General features: G+C 44.0%; 1 protein-coding gene across 1 annotated transcript in view; it reads left to right on the forward strand.

Annotated features, from left to right (window-relative positions):
• The window catches only part of dspb (desmoplakin b), a 35,631-nt gene extending 17,907 nt beyond the window's left edge, over positions 1–17,724 (forward strand). The window contains exons 16-24 of the mRNA XM_028586952.1: positions 76–254; positions 1,506–1,644; positions 2,771–2,964; positions 4,174–4,336; positions 4,438–4,521; positions 4,602–4,709; positions 6,194–6,292; positions 7,543–8,040; positions 10,780–17,724. Coding sequence (XP_028442753.1) covers positions 76–254; positions 1,506–1,644; positions 2,771–2,964; positions 4,174–4,336; positions 4,438–4,521; positions 4,602–4,709; positions 6,194–6,292; positions 7,543–8,040; positions 10,780–17,118 — 7,803 coding nt within the window. The 3' untranslated portion in view covers positions 17,119–17,724. The remainder of the gene's footprint in view (positions 1–75; positions 255–1,505; positions 1,645–2,770; positions 2,965–4,173; positions 4,337–4,437; positions 4,522–4,601; positions 4,710–6,193; positions 6,293–7,542; positions 8,041–10,779) is intronic.
• The last annotated feature ends 122 nt before the right edge of the window (positions 17,725–17,846 follow it).

The following is a 17,846-nucleotide window of genomic DNA, read 5'->3' on the forward strand; positions in this document are numbered from 1 at the left end:
TGTGTGTGTGTGTGTGTGTGTGTGTGTGTGTGTGTGTGTGTGTGTGTGTGTGTGTGTGTTTCCGTTTCCCTGCAGACGGTTCAGCGTGAAGTCGACTCGATGCGCAAGGAGTACTTGCGTCTGAGGGAGAGTATCTCCAAGGAGCTGGAGGGCATGAGTGATTCAGATAAAGCCCAGTTCCTCCGCAGCGAGATCGGAGTCATCGACCAGAGACTGGCCAGTCTGGAGAGCAGCTCATCAGCTTACCTGCAGCGGTAACTGTTTTATTGTTTTTGATTGTTCAGGAAGTCTCATTGAGATCAAGATCTCAATGAGAGATGCGTTTTTTTGTCTGAAAATGTCTTATCTGTTGTCATGTTTTATGTTTTGTGTGGACCCCAGGAAGAGTAGCTGATGTTCTGTGTCAGCTAATGTTTAGCAAGAAAGATTAAATTTCATATACACAAGATTAGGGCTGCACAATTAATCGCAATTTTATCAAAATCGCAATATGGACTAGTGTAATATCCAAATTGCAGGGGGGGTGGGGGTGCAGTATTTGTTAATGGCGAAACATGTGTCCAACCTAAGTAATCTAAAATGAAGTATTATGGTGCTATAGAGACATCCCGGCTTACAAATATTATCCTACAGACTAAAGAAAAAATCTTTGTTTGGTACAGATCCTCTTCAATCTTTTAAATTTTTTAAATTTTTATATTTTCAATGAAAATGAGTATAATGATACAAAAATTATCATTCCCTCAAATATCGTGAATCGTATCGCAATCGCAATATCATTAACAATAATCGCAGTTAGATACTTTCCTCACATCGTGCAGCCTTACACAAGATTAGGTATGGGCCGATTACCGGTTTCAAGGTATACCGCAGTTTGAAAAAGTCAAGGTTTCAAAACCACTAAAATGTTCTGTCATTATGTAGCTCACCTGGTAGAGCGTGCGCCCATATATAGAGTCACTACTCAACGCAGCAGCCGCGGGTTCGACTCTGCCCTGCCGCCCTTTGCTGCATGTCATTCCCCCTCTCTCTCCCCTTTCATGTCTTAAGCTGTCCTATACAAATAAAGGCCTAAAAAATTATCTTTAATTTTCTGTCATACCGTTCCTAAGGTATAAACTGTCAAGGACAGAAACGACAGTTTAGTAATCCGTCTTCCTGCCAGTGTGCAGTGTGTTTAAAAAATAAAATACATTGTGTTCAATGAAAAAAAAAAAAAAAGTACCCAGACATTTAAAAAAAAATACATTTTAAAGCTGTAATTGCAATACCGTGAAACCGTGATATTTCTGCTGACGGTTATCATACCGTCAGAATCGTTTACCGGCCCATGCCTACACAAGATCCCAACTAAGATGATCACAGATCGAAACAACAAAAAATATCCGAAGTTACTTAGTAACAGCAAATGTAAAGGAAGCTACTACTACACATTGTCTAAATGTATTCCGTCACATTTTCCTGAAATGACTTTTTCCACGTCTCCATCATCTCCTCTCCATCAGGCTGCAGGCTCTAAGAGACATGCTGGAGTGTGTGGCACAAGCTGAAGACATAGTGAAAGTTCACGAGGCGAGGCTGACAGAGAAAGAGACCACCTCTCTGTCGCCCAGTGAAGTGGAGGATTACACTTTGACCCTGAAGGTATTTTAGAAAACATACTACATTTTCAGACATCTCTTGCAACAATTGCTGCAGATTTGCTGTCATTTTACCAGCCGTTTCTTCTGCCCGAACCTAATACCTGGCAAACGGGGACAGAATACCAGTACATGGCTCAGTGTTCACCCATCAGTTTAAATTAGGAAAGCTGGTGTGAGAAAGCTAGAGAGTCCCACTGTGTTGCATTGGGTGTAGTCTCGCATTGCCAGACATATCTCCACAGCGCTGTGGACTATTAATGTGATGTCATTTTTTTAAACTTACAAGACTTACTAGCTGTTTTATTATTTGCCTTTACCCACTTAGTCATTGCATCCACATTATTTGTGATTATTATCAAAAATCTCATTGTGTGATAAATCATTTGTGAAGCACCAATAGTCAACCCTACAATATCGACGCAATATCGACATCGGTGTATTTGGTCAAAACTAGCGTGATATTTGATTTTTTTCCATATCTACTATCTACTGTGGAGTAAGGTCTGGCTACACCACCGATCCAATCTGGGTTAGGAGAAAAAAACGCTCGGGGTTGTTTGCATTTCTTTAAACCTTTTCACAAACCGCTAAGCTCTGAAGGAAAATAGTCTCGGGAAAGAACATTTGCACCCCGCTAAAGAAAACGCCAAATACAACGTTAAATGAAGTTAACTGTTAACACAATACAGTAACATGAGTTATTTAAATTAGCTGGATACATGGTTAAACCTCATTAGCTCTTACTACTGTATCGCCGTGTGTACTTCATCCACAGCAATCCCACCAATCAGTCCCCAATCATCCCAGTTAGATAGTAAACGCCGTAAACATATTTATTTATTACATAATTCCTCGAAAGAACCAAGCAGGCCTGCATTGTTGCACGATCCAAATTCTTTTTAAAACTTGCCATTTTCAGCGGGTAGCTTGCTAGCTCGAAGTTTGTTGTTGTTTCCCACAGCAAAGGGATTTTGCAAATGGCAACACACGGAGAGTGGAAGGTGGGCTTTATCTTGGAATTGAACCAGACTACATTTGGTGTATGCCCCGATATTCTAAAAATATCTTGATAAGCGGTCAGGGGTGATAGATTTGACTGGTGTTTCCCGTTTGTTGTTGATGTGTAGAACATGAAAGCAGAGCTGGACCAGAAGAAGGATGTTCTGGCCTCCATGGAGGAGGCGTTGGCCAAAGCCAGCCACTGGAACGGGCAGGTGGGCGGACCCTTCCACAGGTGTGACATGATGCTGTCCAAATACACCGAGGAGGTGGGCCTGCTCTCTGACCGCTGGAGACGACTCACGGGCCAGATTGACACCAGGTATGTCTCCCTGTCTCTCAAATATCAATTTTATATCAAGGACCCATGTTCAATCCGTGTTTCCCAACAGTTATTTATAACTAGACCTGAGGACCTGAAAGAAGATACAGGCATGGGACAGGGCTCAAGCAGTGTGTCACATCGTTTACTCTGTGGTCACTATTTTAATAATCGATTAATCGTTACGTTACTGGGCATCTATAATAATCAGGGTTTTTAATAAGGGGAACAAGTAATAAATAGGCCTACATTTTGAGGCTGTCAAACTGGTAACGTAGCTACGTTACCGCCGGGTCTCTGGCACCTTCAGTTTCGGTCTCAAGGAGTCGGAGACTGTGTTGGTGGGGGGGGCGGCGGGGGCACTTGAACAGGTGTCTGTCACTCCAGCCGTGACAGCTGTGGTTCTCTGTCTTGTCGTGCTGCTGATGCTCAGGGTGCTGATGTGGTTCTAATTGTTCATCTGAAATAGCAAGGCTGGATGCTGAACTCTTCTTCGCTAGCATTGACGCCATTAGCGTCGGGTTCGACTTTTGAAAAAAGTGGAGATGGTTGTAATATTTCTCCTAATTAAATCCTCTCTGCTTTTAGCTTTCCGTTTTGTGGCTCCACTGCTCCACCGTTTTCTATCCATGTTTTTTGTTTTGTCGATGTCCTCTAGCTACTCTCTTTCTTTCACACTATCCTCTACCGCTTGTCTTTCCGCTATTTCTTTCCGCGGTAACTAACCCCCGTGAATTAATTTTATTTTAATTAATTTTAAAATAAAAAGAAAAGAAAAAAAAGCATGTGACCACACAGTTAGTGGGGTCTTGGGGGCCCCCTAGAGGTCAGAGAATCCCGGGCACCCAATCGGCCCGGTGGTAAATCCGGCCTTGGCGCCAGTGTTTGTGTGTGTGTGTGCGTGTCGGCCCGTCCCCGCATTCAGCGGCTGGCTAGTGTTAATTTGGGACCCTGCACACACTGAAAAATACGTTGATTACAGCTTTAGAATTTCGATGTCGATACATTTTCGATTAATTGTCCAGCCCTGGCCCCGAGTACACCAATTTTAAGGTTGAACCTGTACAACCTCTGGACATTGCGGGAAGATTAATCTTTAATCTATAATGAAACTAACCATTTATTACCGCCCTCGACACAGAATGTTTTTACCCCAGTTTTGTTTAAACAGGAGCTCTATACTTTGAATTTCTTGTGTTTCTTCCTCAGAGTCCAGGATTTGCAGTTGTATCATCCTCAGCTGCAGACCTACAAGCAGACCAGCAGCTCCCTTATTGGCTGGATTGACGCCACGCGCAAAAAACAAGACATCCTGCAGACCACCAAGATAGAGAGCATCCAAGCGCTGACAGACCATATTAACAAACAGAAGGTCTCCTGCTCAGCCTTTCATTGCTATTGATTAACTTTCTCGCTGTGTTGAGTTACCATGTGCAAGTCGTCTGACACCTTTCATATTATTGTGTTCTCAAGGCCCTGAACTCGGAAATCAAATTGAGGAGGGAGACGGTAGAGAGTGTGCTGAAGGACAACGAGGCCTGTGTGAATTCTATCAAGGTAAGCAGGCCTGCAGATAACAGACCTCAAACTCATAAGCATAATTTGTTTTATTGACTAACCGTATGCTTGTTTTACAGGACTATGAAACGGACCTGGCCTCTTACACCTCTGGTTTAGAGACGTTGCTCAACATCCCCATCAAAAGGACGATGCTGAAGTCGCCGTCGACGGATCTTAATCTGGAAGTAAAGAAAATTAGAAACATTTTCTCTTATTTAAAACCCGGAAGCATCTTTTGGCACATGGTGACTAGGGCTGTCCTGATGACCTTTTTCTGTGCCTAGATACTTTGGAGCGAATCAACAGGGAATATCCAAATGTAGGGGGGGTGGGGCTGTTCACTTAGGGCACATGCAGACCACCAAAAGTGATCGGCACATACGGTGGGAGTGTCACTTAAATGGCTCATTTGTGTGATGTCCTGTTGTGTTCTTAAGCCCTCCAATGTCGCACAAGTAGACTTTATATTTCACAATTGTTGTTTTCCGTCAGATCGTTTATAGATCTATACCTTTCTGACCGCATTTGAAGGCAGCTTCATTTCACGGAGAAGGAGAGAATGAAAAGAGACGGAGCGACTGTGCTTGTCATTTGTAACACAAACTCCCGGGCAGCTCAGCGCAGCGCAAAACCCAACGCAAGTTTCTTTGCTAGTTTAAGACCGACGCAGTTGTCAATTTCACGTCCAGCGCCCGCGTCGTTTAAATAGGAAATGCACCTGCGCCCATCTTTGGGCCCATGGGCATGCTGGTCTTACAGGGAGGTGTGTTCAGGTGAATTCTTGGCATATTGCTATGTTGAGTCAGCGGTAACTGATCGCGCAATTGACCTGGTCTAAAGTCAATAGCGCAGCATTTCATTGTTATTTTAACAGCAAATTAGTAAAATGCGCCTAGGCTCGCGCACAGCGCGCGCACACTATGCTTGTTACACACACAGGGAAGCGCAGCAGCACACACACATGCGAAAGATTACAAATAAAAATATTACGGTGCAAATCCTCCATCATAATAGCAATGCGCCAAGGTCCAAACGCGCCTGGCTGGTTTATTGCATGTTACGCCCAAAACACACCTGAATATATGAAGATACTAAGTATAACCTTTTTGAACCATGCGCCTAGCGCACTGAGCCTTTTTTCCGCCTTCAAACTAGCAAAAGTGGATTTGGACACGCCCTAAACGCACCTGCGCCAGGCGCTTCATGCCTTGCGTTTAGATCGTTAAAATAGGGCCCATAGGGTTTTAAAACCTTGTCGTGGCAGCAATAGAGACAGTGATGTTTCCTATTTCCTGTACAGGACTCTCACACCGCCTCAAAGCAGACCGACAAGTCTGATTGCCGGTTACATGATTGGACACCCCAGCGTGACGTGGGTTTCGTTTCTCGTAAAGTTTAATCTGTCTCAACTTTATTACAGTATTGAAGGAAAAACAAAATGAATATTGGAATACTAAAATTAAAAATCAAATACCTATCCAGTGATCGAATATCCGAATAGTCGAATATCCAGATCCAGCCCTAAGGGTGACCCACTTGTGTCTGACAATGTTTTTCCCTTTTAGTCTTGTATGTTAAATGAAACAATCAATGACATTTATATGAATCACTGAAGTAAAGTGACGTATGTCGAAATTAATCCTTGCGTTTGCCTTGTCTTTTTTCTCAGGCTACACAAATGCAGACCCGTTACATGGAGCTGCTCGCCCATTCTGGCGACTACTACAAATTCTTGGGAGAGCTGCAAAAAAACATGGAGGAGCTCAAGGTACTAATGTTGTTTTTTTTTGTAGTTCTTTCAATATTTGTGCTTGCTTTATACATTTTTTTAAATCACATTTCTGATTTTTATTTTTGCTGTCTGAATTTTGTTTGTGTTTAGCTTTTATCATCCTGCTCAGGGACATGGGACAACTACCAATGGCTACATTTGTCACATATACATGATAATGATGTCAATTAATGTTCATTGTCACCAACGGTTAAGTTAAATTAACCTAAAATATATGAAGTTAGTTTTAAGTTGAGTTTAATTGAGTTATTCTGAGTTGTGTTAAGGTAACATCTTTTAGTGTTGGAAATTCAACCTATTTTAATAAACTTAATATTAAAACTGCACTAATGAACATGGAAATCACAGAGAACATAGAGAATTTTTACTTGATTCAATAGTTCTTCCCAGCTCTAGAGCCCACTTCAGTATTGTAGTAACTTGGTCAATAATAAGGACCACAACGAAGGTTGTACCGAGTGGTAACTTTAATACCGAATGTGGACAGGCAAGAAACGGCAGTCTTATAGAGCCCAGAACTAGCACTCTCTTCTAGCAAGTAAACATGGCTTAACACACAGTAGCTGAGGGAGTAGTAAAACTAGTGCCACATAATTACGAGAGCTCCACCTAGTGGCATGAAAGATCTCTAACAGTGTAAGCATTACAACAAGTATCATTTATTTTTCAGTGATATGGTTTTTAGGGGCGTACAAAAAAATCCATTCGCATTCGAATCACGATTCAAGCTCTACCAATTCCAAATCGATTCATAGAATTCCAAAAATCAATTCATAGAATTTAATTTTTTTTTTTTATTGTATGTCTACTGCAATCACATGGGAAAAGTAACCACATTCACATACTTTGAATCGTTTTTTTTAATCTAGAATCGTTTTTGAATCGAAAGTTGATTTGAATCGAATCTTGAGCCTGAAAATTGATATTGAATTGTGACATTTTCTGAATCGTGCACCCCTATTGGTTTTACAACCCACAACCTTACTGCGAGACTAGTGTTGTGTTTACAGCTTGTTGCGCTGCCTCCAATTGGCCAAAAAAAAAAAAATAATAATGCAGGTTTAAGGAAACTATGAATATTCATTTAGATGTTTGGTGATTCCATGAATCACACATTTGAATCAACCATCCAAGTACACTGTGGTGAAATGTTTTTATCACAAGTACATTGATATGTAGTTCTTAAAACTACCTCTGCATTCATCTTTGCTGTGTCTTGCTTTCAGATTCGTAACACCAGGATTGACCTGTTAGAGGAAGAACTTCGCCTGCTGAGGGAGAACATGCAAGACCGCAACGCCAAGAACAAATCTCTGGAGGAAGCCGTTTCCCGTTACCAGCTGGAGTTGTCCAGCGTGCAGAATGAGATGCTGTCGATACAGGAAGTGAAGCAAAGCACTGCAATGCAGTGCAATGCCACCAAGGACAGCCTGGACACCACTAAGAGCCAGCTGGTGGACCTCAGCGATGAGGTGACACGTCTCACCTACTTGCTCGAGGAAGAAAAGAGGAAGAGGAGGCTGGCAGAGGAGCGCTACACCACGCAGCAGGAGGAGTACGAGTCGGTGCTGAGGAAGAGGCAGAAGGAGCTGGAGACGATCAGCTGGTCCAAGGTGGAGGTGGAGAAGAGTGAGCTAAATAAGGAGCACGAGATCCAACAGCTGCGGCGGCAGCTGGCTGAGGATGGAGAGAGGATCAAGGACCTACAGAAGGAGATGTCAAAGGTAAGGAGCCTATGCAGTACAGAGATCAATAACTTTAAGCTCAGCTACGAGTCCCAGATCCACATCGGCCGCACAGACATCCAGATGCTGGAAGCCCAGAGGAAGCAGGACGCAGCTGACTTTCAGCTGCAGTATGACAGGATGGAGGCAGAGAGGAGGAATCTGGAGGAGGAGCTCAGGAGGCTCAGAATGTCAATGAGCCAGGCTGAGGAACACAGGAAGAGGGCAGAAGAAGAGGCTCACAGTCAGCGCGCTGTCATCACCGAGGAAGGGCGCAGGAGGAGAGAAGTGGAGAGTCAGGTGGAGGTGCTGATGAGGCAGAGAGTCGAGGAGAGCAGCCAGTATGCGGAGCAGCTGGCTGAAGTCATGAAGAGTCTGCAGGAGAAGAGCGAGGAGCTGACCTACATTACACACAGCCTGGAGGAGGAGACCCGCAGAAGGAGAACTATAGAAGAAGGGCAGGGTGTGCTCGAGCAGACTTTGGCCCAGCTGCAGGTGAAGCTAACAAGTTCGTCAATGGCTGCGAGCCAGCTGGGAGAGCGCGAGGAGGAGCTTCTGAAGATGTGTTCGGAGCTGGAGAGGGAGAGCCGGGAGCGAAGCAGAGTGGAAGAGAACATGAGCAGGTTGCAGGGACGCATGAAGGACCTTCAGGCTGTGAGAGATGGGCTGGAGAGCCAAGTGGAGAATCTGAGGAAGGCTAACCAAGAGGAGGTGTCCAGAAGGAGGCAGGTAGAAACAGAGCTGGAAAACACCACCGTGGCCATGACAGAGTACACCAACACCATTACCGCTCTACGCCAGAGCCAAGAACATGCCAGCACGTCCGAAAAGAGAGGTGAAGAAGAGCGTCTAAGGTTGCAGGAGGAGCTCGAGAGAATCTTGAGACAAAACAAGACCTCTGCAGAGCGCGTGGCACAGCTGAGCGTCGAGCTGAAGGCCCTGCAGCAACAACTCCTCCAGGAGCAGGCCAGAGGCAAAGAGGCAAACCTCAGGAATGAGGGCCTTTACAGAACTATAGAGGAGAAGAGTAAGACACTGAATGAGAACTCTGTTGAGCTTCAAAGGCTAAAGGAGATGACAGAAACCCAGACCAAAGAGAAACTGAGGCTGGAGGAGGAACTAAGGGCAACGCGACATGCTAAAGATGAAATCCTGAGATCCAAACAGGGAAGTGATGATGAGCTCTCTTCCCAGATTACTGCCTTGGAGCTGCAGCTGCAGGCCAGTCAGCGAAGCAATGCAGATTATCGCAACCTGGCCTCAGAGCTCTCCTCAGAGAGGGAGAAACTCAAGCTGGAGACTGAAGAAATACAAAAGCAGGCCACCGAGGTACATGGAAGTTTGGCACTTAGTCCTGGACTGCTCTCATCTTTCCAAATCAGAATCCTTATTTGGATCAATCAAGTAGCTATTAGTGTCTGTAGCCAAACTTTTGCTTGCATGCTGGAATACCGCTAGATCCTCTGTAGATGCCTCCCACTTGGTAACTTTTGATTTGAACACATATGTCTGTATGTGTTTGAATAAACTTGCATGTTAATCACTTGCATGCAAGCATAATCTGTGCTGTCTCCCTGCCCACACTGTGCAAAGACGTGCAGTCTGCATGCTTTTTTGCCTTTCTTTCTTTTGCCAAGAGAGATGAACACTGTCAATGACCTCATTACTCCTGGTCCTTTGTTCTAACACAGTTTGATTGTTGTTTATCATATTATTGTAGCACCTTGATGGTCTTTAAGACGCATTTTGGAAACTTGTCAAAACAGCACTGGTAAACATTCAAACTATCTAAATTATTTTGACAGTATTTGAGGCACCTCCTCTTGCAATTTTAGACGAGTCAATCAAGCTTGGCCCCCATCTATTGGCATTATCTATTTGTGCTGTTTTGCAAATTTACAGAATGTACAGTAGACAGTAACTCTTCCAATCTGTACAAAGTGATAGTCAAATTATTTGGTGTGCTTATTTTGTTGTTGTAGTTGCTATTAACAATCTAGTGTTGATATAGTTTGTCTTCAGGATTGGGAAGGTTGATTTCACAATAAAATGTTTTTTTTCTACTAGATATTTTTCTTTAAAAATTGACTACTGTAATGTAATGCCATTACCTACATACCTTTTCTTCCCAGTCTTGTAAGAAATTCTTTGTAAGCCTTGTTTTCATGTTTTTCTAAAGGGAGTTTTCATAATATATTGCTAACTTAACAAAGCAAATTGTATTTCTGCAGTATGCACACAGAGATTGTGCCATTTTTGGGTTTAGTCAATTTTGTCACATTTTAAATGATGCAGATGCAGGACAAAAATACACAAGGTACAGCCTGAACAGAAACATTCAATTTGCGACATCACTTCTATTGCTTTTAATTAAAATGTGAGCCAAAATGTTGGACCTCCCTTAAGTATTCTGCTGCTTGGAAAAAAAAAAACAATAGAGCAAGTATGTTTGCTGTCCTGTTTGATAGTATTAAAGTTTTCCATTTTTGGTTTACTACTGTAGTACCAGTACAAATTTAGGTGCAGTTAATTTTGATAGTAGCTTGATCATTTCTGATTTCATTTTTATTTAGATCCAAAACTTTTATATCCCAGTGTCATTGATTGTACGATTGTATACCGTGATATAAAATGGAGAAAAGAAATGTAGGGTTCTTCATATACGGTAAATTTATCAATATATATATCCGAGTTGACTAACCTTTTGTCTCTCTGCTTTTCCCCTCTATTTTTCTGCAGACATCGGCCATGATGCAGTCCATTCAGTCCCAGTACAGTGAGATTGTGATGGAGAGAGATGCTCTTTTGCTAAAATTGCAATTGTCAGAAAAGGACAAAGATCGTTACATAAGGTTAGAGGAGGAACTTAGTCGCATTAAATTGTCCCAAGAGTCTGAGCTTCGCAATAAGCAACGTCTACAGGAGGAGATTGAGAGGATGAAGAGGGATTTAGGTTACTGGAAAGACCAGTATGAAAGTAAGGAGGGCCTGATCAGGCAATATGACACAGACAAGGAACGTCTGGAGAGGGAAAAGAACTCTTTGAAAAGTGAGATGGAAAGGCTGATGAGGGAACTCCGGGAGCTTGATGAGTCATATAAAAGTAGACTGTCAACCATGCAGAAAGAACTGCAAGAGGTGGCCATTGTCAAAAGAACCATGGAAACTGAGCTGACGAGAACTAGAGAGCCCCCAACCTTGGATGCCTCCACTTTGGTTTTTGATGGAGTCCGTAAGCCAGTCACAGCAAATCAGCTACTTGACTGTGGTGTTTTGGACAAACCAACATTCAGCCAGCTTGTGAAGGGGCAGAAGACTGTCCCTGAAGTGTCTGTCGACAAAAAAATCAGTCTCAAAGGGACAGGCCCAATTGCTGGGGTAGTAATTGAAGGCCCGAAAGGTTCAGGGTCTATTACTGCACCCCAATGCAAAATGACTTTCACCGAAGCCAAGAAAGAGAATCTTCTGCCATCAGATAGTGTTGACCTGCTACTAGATGCTCAGGCTGCCACAGGCCACATAATTGACCCCAGGACTAATCAGAAGTTGACAGTTGAAGAGGCATGCAATCAAGGTGTGGTTGATGAAGAAGACAGAGAAAGGTTGCTAGCAGCAGAAGCTGCAGCGGTAGGATATGGTGGTCCTGGTACAAGCAAACCCCTTTCAGTATTTCAGGCCATGAAGAAAGGACTGATTGACAAGAACACAACACTGCGTTTGCTACAAGCCCAGGAGTCTGTGGGGGGAATCCTAGATCCCGTACTCAGTGTGTTCCTTCCCAAAGATACAGCCATTGAGCGTAATCTAATTAATGATGACATATATCGTGCTCTGAATCAGAGGCCTGAGCTCTACCTGGACCCAGAGAGTGAGGATGGTGTGACCTATATGTCAATGAAGAGGAGATGTAAGGTAGAGCCACACACAGGCCTTCTGCTTCTTCCTATCCCTGAGAAGGTACACCACTCCAAACTCATATTTGATGGTGTTCGAAAACCTGTCACAGCCAAGCAGCTGCTTGATTGTGGTGTCCTGGACAGACCAACATTTAAAGCTCTAGAAAATGGGAAAATAAATGTCCCAGAGGTGTCTGTAGACAAAAATGTAAATCTGAAGGGGACTGGGCCTATTGCTGGGGTTGTAGCTGGGAGTCAAGGAAAAATGTCTTTGTCAGAAGCCAAGAAACAGCTGCTCCTGCCTGAAGATAGTGCAGATTTGCTACTGGAAGCCCAAGCTGCAACAGGTCACATCATTGACCCCAGAACCAATCAGAAGATGACCGTTGAGGTGGCATGTGCCAGAGGGTTGGTGGACCCTAAGGATAGAGACAGATTATTGACAGCTGAAGCTGCTGCTGTGGGATACAAGGATTCTAGTGCAGCCAAGCCTCTCTCAGTGTTTGAGGCCATGAAGAAGGGATTAATTGACAGGAAGACTGGCCTACGCCTGCTGCAGGCCCAGGAGTCTGTGGGAGGCATTCTAGATCCCAATCTCAGTGTGTTCCTCCCCAAAGATACAGCTATAAAGCTCAACCTTTTGGATGAAAACCTCCGTCAAGCTCTAAACCAGAGTCCTGAGTGTTACCGTGACCCAGAAACTGAGCGTGATGCCAGCTATGGAGCATTAAAGAAAAGATGCAAGACAGAGCCTCACACAGGGCTATTACTTTTGCCAATCACTGAGAAGCTAGATCCTTCCAAACTGATCTTTGATGGTGTTCGTAAGCCAGTAACGGCACAACAGTTGCTTGATTGTGGGGTGCTGGACAAACCCACACTTAACCAACTAATGAAGGGAGAGAAAACTATTCCACAGGTGTCTGTGGATAAGAAGATCTTTTTAAAGGGGACAGGATCAATTGCTGGTGTGGCAGCTGGACCCTTAGGGAAAATGTCTTTATCAGAGGCCAAGAAACAGATGCTCATGCCCCCAGATAGTGCTGATTTGCTACTGGATGCACAGGCTGCCACAGGACACATCATTGACCCCACAACCAATCAGAAGCTGACAGTAGAGGAAGCATGTGCCAGAAGAGTGGTGGATATTAGAGATCGAGATAGACTCTTGGCAGCAGAAGCTGCTGCTGTGGGCTACCGGGATCCTAGCACAGCTGAACCTCTTTCGGTGTTTGAGGCCATGAAGAAGGGATTAATTGACAGGAAGACTGGACTACGTATGCTGCAGGCCCAGGAATCTGCTGGTGGCATTCTAGATCCCAATCTCAGTGTGTTCCTCCCCAAAGACACAGCTATAAAGCGTAACCTTTTGGATAATGACCTCTGTCATGCTCTAAACCAGAGTCCTGAGTGTTACATTGACCCAGACACTGAGCGTAATGCCAGCTATGGGACTCTAAAGAATAGAAGCAAAACAGAGTCTCACACAGGCTTGATGCTTTTGCCAATTACTGAGAGGAAAGACCCTTCCAAACTGATGTTTGATGGAATCCGCAAGCCAGTCTCAGCACAGCAGTTGTTTGAATGCGAAGTCCTTGACAAACCTACACTTGACCAACTAGTGAAAGGGGTCAAAACTGTCCCTGCAGTGTCTATGGAAAAGATAGTCTACCTTAAGGGGACTGGACCAATTGCTGGGGTGGTAACTGGACGTGATGGAAAAATGTCTTTCTCAGAAGCCAAGAGACAGATGTTCCTGACCCTAGATAGTGCAGATTTGCTTCTAGAAGCCCAGGCTGCCACTGGCCACATCATTGACCCTAAAACCAATCAGAAGCTGACAGTAGCGGAGGCATGTGCCAGAGGAGTGGTGGATATTAAGGATCGAGACAGATTATTGGTAGCAGAGGCTGCTGCTGTGGGCTTCAAAGATCCTAGTGCAGCCAAGCTTCTCTCAGTGTTTGAGGCCATGAAGAAGGGCTTAATTGACAGGAAGACTGGGCTACGCCTGCTGCAGGCCCAGGAGTCAGTGGGAGGTATTATAGATCCCAATCTCAGTGTGTTCCTCCCCAAAGATACAGCTATAAAACGTAACCTTTTGGATGAGGACATCTGTCACGCTCTAAACCAGAGTCCAGAGTGTTACCTTGACCCAGACACTGAGCAGGATGCCAGCTATGGGACTTTGAAGGAAAGATGCAAGACAGAACCGCAAGCAACCCTACAACTTTTGCCAGTCTCTGAGAAGTTTGACCCCTCCAAACTACTCTTTGATGGTGTCCGTAAGACCGTCACTGCACAACAGTTGCTTGATTGTGGGGTCCTGGACAAATGGACATTTAAACAACTGATGAAGGGGGATAAAACTGTCCCAGAGGTTTCTGTGGATAAGAAGGTCTTTCTGAAGGGGACGGGGTCAATTGCTGGTGTTGCAGCTGGACCTTTAGGGAAAATGTCTTTTACAGAAGCCAAGAAACAGAAAATGATGTCCTCTGACTGTGCTGACATGCTACTGATTGCTCAGGCAGCCACCGGCAACATCATTGACCCCAAAACAAATCAGAAACTGACTGTAAAGGAAGCATGTGCCAAAGGAGTAGTGGATAAGGAGGATGAATCAAAGTTGTTTGCAGCGGAAGCTGCTGCTATAGGTTACAGAGACCCAAATACTGGCAAGCTCCTCTCAGCAGGCCAAGCCATGAAGAAGGGATTAATTGACAAGGACACAGCTCTACGTATACTTCAGGCTCAAGAGTCTGTAGGGGGTATTTTGGACCCTGCCCTCAGTGTGTTCCTAGCCAAAGACATTGCTCTGGATAGGGATCTCATAGATCAGGACCTATCCCAAGCCCTGAATCGGTATCCTGAGTGTTATATAGACCCAGACACCAAACTAGCATCCACCTATGTATCTCTGAAGAAAAAATGCAAAGCAGATCCAAGCACAGGTCTTTTGCTTCTCCCTGAACCTAAAAAGCCATTAACTGTGCAGGGGCTCAGGGGCCAGGTGTCGGTCATAGATCTAGTGGATGCAAATCTATTAGACCAGTCGGATATGGACAACCTGAGGGAGGGCAGATTGACAAGCCAGGACATTGAAGACCGTCTGCGCTCCTACCTGAGAGGTTCCACCTGCATTGCAGGAGTTTATGATGAGGACAGTGCTAAGGTGATGTCCATCTATCAGGCCATGAAAAATGGACTGTTGCGACCTGGGACCACTCTGGAACTGCTTGAGGCCCAGGCTGCCTCAGGTTTTATAGTTGATCCTATCAACAACCAATACCTGACTGTTAGTGATGCCTCCAATAAAAGACTGTTTGGGCCAGAGTTTAAGGACAGCCTGCTATCAGCAGAGAGGGCTGTGACTGGTTACAAACTGCCTGGTACAGACAAGATTATCTCCCACTTTGAGGCCATAGAGAGAGGTCTAGTGGAGAAAGGTCATGGCATGCGTCTACTAGAGGCCCAGATTGCCAGCGGTGGTATCATTGATCCTGAACACAGCCATCGTATTGATGTGAATGTAGCCTACAAGAGAGGTTACTTTGACAAAAAAATGAACAACATTCTGACTGATGAGAATGTTAATACCAAGGGTTTCTTTGACCCCAACACAGAGGAAAACCTAACTTATCTGGAGCTTAAGAAACGCTGTATTACAGATAAGAAGACCGGCCTCATCCTTTTGCTTATCATGGACAAGAAAAAGCTGGAGTCGACTCTGAAGAACACTATGAGAAAGAGGAGAGTGGTAATTGTGGACCCAGAAACTAATAAAGAGATGACCGTACGTGAAGCATATGACAAAGGGTTTATTGACTACGAAACCTTCGTGGAGCTGTCCGGGCAGGAGTGTGAGTGGGAAGAGATCACTATCACTGCTCCAGATGGTTCCACACAGTTTCTTATCATTGACAGGAAGACTGGAAGACAGTTTGATATTACTGAGCTGCTTGAAACGCAAGTAATTAATCAATCGGATCTAGATAAATACCAATCGCGTACCATCACCCTTAATCAATTTGCAGATATCATCAGAAACAAGACCAAACCTGGATCATCCTCATCATCATTATCGTCATCAACTTCCAAATCATCAGCAGCCGCAGGTACATCTTCAGTGATATCATCATCATTAACTTCAAGAACATCAGCATCCCCGGCTACATCTTCAATGACATCAACAACTTTAAGAACATCCGCAGCCTCAGTTCCAGCGTCAGTGACATCCTCATCGTCATCATCAGTCCTGTCAAGACCCTTATCACCTACTCTCGCCAAGATGACCACAACAAGAACTACCACTGTCACAGAGCGAAGTGCCACAACCAGCAGTTTAGCTCAAGACTCAACTGACTCCCTTAGGAATATATCCAGCGTATCTATCAACCTGGCCTCTACTGTTGAAGCAGTGGGGGAACAGGAACCCGTGGGTGCCATCTTTGACACGGACACTTTGGAGAAGATAACCATCACAGAGGCTTTGAATCGAGGTCTGGTGGATTCCATCACTGCACAGAGACTGCTGGAGGCTCAGGTCTGCACTGGAGGACTCATCAATCCCAAAAATGGCCATAGGCTAAGCATCCAAGAGGCCATCCGCCTGGGCATAATAAATGACGACATGGCCCCTAAGCTCAAGCCTGCCCACAAAGCCTTCTTTGGCTTTGAGGATTTAAAAACCAGGAAGAAGATGTCTGCTGCTCAGGCCATGAAAGAGTCGTGGCTACCGTATGACGCAGGACATAGGTTCCTGGAGTTCCAGTTTGTAACAGGGGGGCTTTATGACCCAGAAATGGGCTGTAGAAGATCCATAGAAGACGCTGTAAAAATGGGCTGGATAGATGTGAGAGCAGGCCAGAAGCTCCAAGACATAAGACACCACACAAAGAACCTGACCTGCCCCAAGACCAAACTTAAGATCTCTTACAAGGAGGCTCTGGATAATTGTTTGGAGGAGGAAAGCAGTGGGTTGAAAATGCTCCAGGCATCATCTGTGTCTTCCAGAGGGATCAGCAGTCCTTACAATTTTGCCTCTGGCCCAGGCTCCACCGCTGGCTCCAGGAGTGGCTCACGACAAGGCTCCCGCAGGAGCAGTGTGGACCTAGGCTCCACCTCCTCATCAGCTTTACAAAGTCATCCTAGCTTCACCACCTTCTACGCCTCTGCCACCAAATAAATCAAGAAAAGTTCCTGCACATTCATGCTCTTGCAAATAAATCAGTTTCTTAAAAGTATACTGATTGTTTAGATAGGAACTTGTGTGTGTTGTATATGATAAGAAAAATTCTAATATAATGTTTTTAAACTGTTTGCATAGTTTTAGATTTTAGCTTCGGTGTTGCTATGCTTTTAAAATGCCATAGTATAAACAAATGATCGTAAAAACAAACACTACAGAGATGTTTTTTTTTGTGGAAATGGACTAAAGTGTGATAAGGTATTCAGATTTAAAAAAAGTGGATGTTAATATCATTGTGGGTGCCTTTTAGAATTGGAAATGATTGCCATATTCTTGCATACAGTTAATACAAATATATTTTTCAAACTCTTCATGGAATGTTATTTCTTTTAAAGCTTTGCATTGGTAACAAAATGGTGTTAGGTTTACATTTATTTGTCATCTAAAATGGCTGTTTTGTGAGGGGAAGGTTTTAAGGTTTGGTTACATACATTGGCTTAACTAAGCTTTTTTACTGAATCAGTTGTTAACCATTGTTTTTGCTCTTTAGTGCTTTGTAACAGTTTCTCAATATCTCAAAATAAAACTGTTTGCTTATATGGATTCATGACTGTTCATTCATGTTCAGTTTTCATGCAGTTTTGATAGCTACATCAGACTCAGGTTTATTGCTCAGTAGGTTTTCACATACAAATAAAAACCAAGTACTTCAAAGTCAACAAACT

The sequence above is a fragment of the Perca flavescens genome, chromosome 9 (genome assembly GCF_004354835.1).
Source record: "Perca flavescens isolate YP-PL-M2 chromosome 9, PFLA_1.0, whole genome shotgun sequence".
Taxonomy (NCBI): Eukaryota; Metazoa; Chordata; class Actinopteri; order Perciformes; family Percidae; genus Perca; species Perca flavescens.